Below are 1,660 nucleotides of genomic sequence, written 5' to 3'. Positions count from 1 at the left end.
TGTGTGTGTGTATATGTATGTATATATATATGTATGTATGTAAGTATGTATATATATATATATGTGTGTGTGTATGTATATATATATATATATATATAAATCATGTGGATCCAACTGCTTGTGAAGTAAATGTCTTAAGCACATGGGTTGGCATTTCTCAAAAAATCATTGGTGAAAGAAAGCATGTCCCCAACTTCATTTAGAGTATTTCTTTTTTTCAAAACATTTATTCCTGTACCACATTGCAATCATGATATTCTCGGATATGTTAATGGTCCCAGAACGAGTCTGAATTAGGAAACCTCCTAAACAAAAGAATACTACGTACTAATGCATGTCTAGGTTGAAACATGTAAATATGGGAAAGGTTTCTATCTCTGAATCTAATTTTTATAGTTTGAAAAAATATGATTGTATTATTAAAAAAATAGCATCAAAGTCATCACTACCACCACCATCATCATTATCTTCACCATCACCTCTACCATTATCATCATCATTATTATTATTAAGGTGGCAAGCTGCCAGAATTGTTAGCACACTGGACGAAACGCTTAGCAACATTTCTTCCAGTTTTACATTCTGAGTTCAAATTCCACTAAGGTAGACCTTGCCTTTCATCCTTTTGGGGTTGATGAAATAAGTACTAGTTGAGCCCTGGGGTTCAGTATAATCAATGATCACCTTCCCTCCCAAAATTTCAAACCTTGTGCCTATAGTAGAAAGTATTATTATTATTATTATTATTATTATTATTATTATTATTATTAACTCTATTAGTGCCCAAATTTTTTTTATTTAATTTAGTACCAAAAATCTTTTTTTTATACAACTTCATCTGATACTAAATATATAAAAAAAATTCTTTTACAATATTTGAAAGATACTCCAGTCTTGATGACTGACTAAAAATATCTCGGAAAAATACATGTGTTGCAGAATTATGATGGATTATCCTTCTGGTCCTAAAAAAAAGGACCATGGGCACTGAGTTAATCTGGATATTCAGGGTGGTGTGCTAGCAGAATTGTCAGCACACTGGGCAAAGTGCTTAGCAACATTTGTCAATCTCTATGTTCTGAGTTCAGATTCTGCCAAGGCTGACTTTGGCTTTCATCCTTTCAGGGTCATTAAAATAAGTGCCAGTTAAACACGGGTTGAAGTAAACAACTTATCCCCTTCCCCTCAAATTGCTGGCCTTGTGCCAAAATAAGAAACCATTATTATTAAGATGGCTATTTGGCAGAATTGTTACCATGTCGTACAAAATGCTTGACAGCATCTCTTCCAGATTTTTGTGTTAACCCTTTTGTTACTATATTTCTTTTAGGAACATAAATTGTGACTAAGACGTTTCTACTACAGAGCCAAAGGCGGTTTCAGCCGAGTTAATATCAAGAGGGTTAAGCTCAAATCCTGTCTATGTCAACTTAGCATTTCATCCTTTTGGGGTCAATAAAATAAAATAAAGCACCTACCAAGTCCTGGGGTCGATATAGTCAACGAGACCCCTCTCCCAGGATTAAAGCCTTGTGCCTATTCTAGGAAGAATCCTTATTATTTATTATTATAGATCCAAGCATTGCTGGGTGGTTGAGAAGTGTGGGTCCCAGAGCACAAGTTTTGATGCTTCTTCTTCCAGGTGTCACATGCAATGACC

The 1,660-nt window shown here is 34.5% G+C and overlaps 1 protein-coding gene across 1 annotated transcript in view; it reads left to right on the top strand.

The window, feature by feature from the left end:
* LOC106881788 (RING finger protein unkempt) overlaps positions 1–1,338 on the top strand; it is an 83,771-nt gene extending 82,433 nt beyond the window's left edge. Inside the window, exon 16 of the mRNA XM_052976821.1 lies at positions 1,331–1,338. Within this exon, the coding sequence (XP_052832781.1) occupies positions 1,331–1,338 (8 nt within the window). The remainder of the gene's footprint in view (positions 1–1,330) is intronic.
* Positions 1,339–1,660: the final 322 nt, after the last annotated feature.

Source organism: Octopus bimaculoides, chromosome 25 (assembly GCF_001194135.2).
Source record: "Octopus bimaculoides isolate UCB-OBI-ISO-001 chromosome 25, ASM119413v2, whole genome shotgun sequence".
NCBI lineage: Eukaryota > Metazoa > Mollusca > Cephalopoda > Octopoda > Octopodidae > Octopus > Octopus bimaculoides.
The sequence above is the reverse complement of the archived record's forward strand: the minus strand, read 5'-3'. Positions and strand labels throughout refer to the sequence as shown.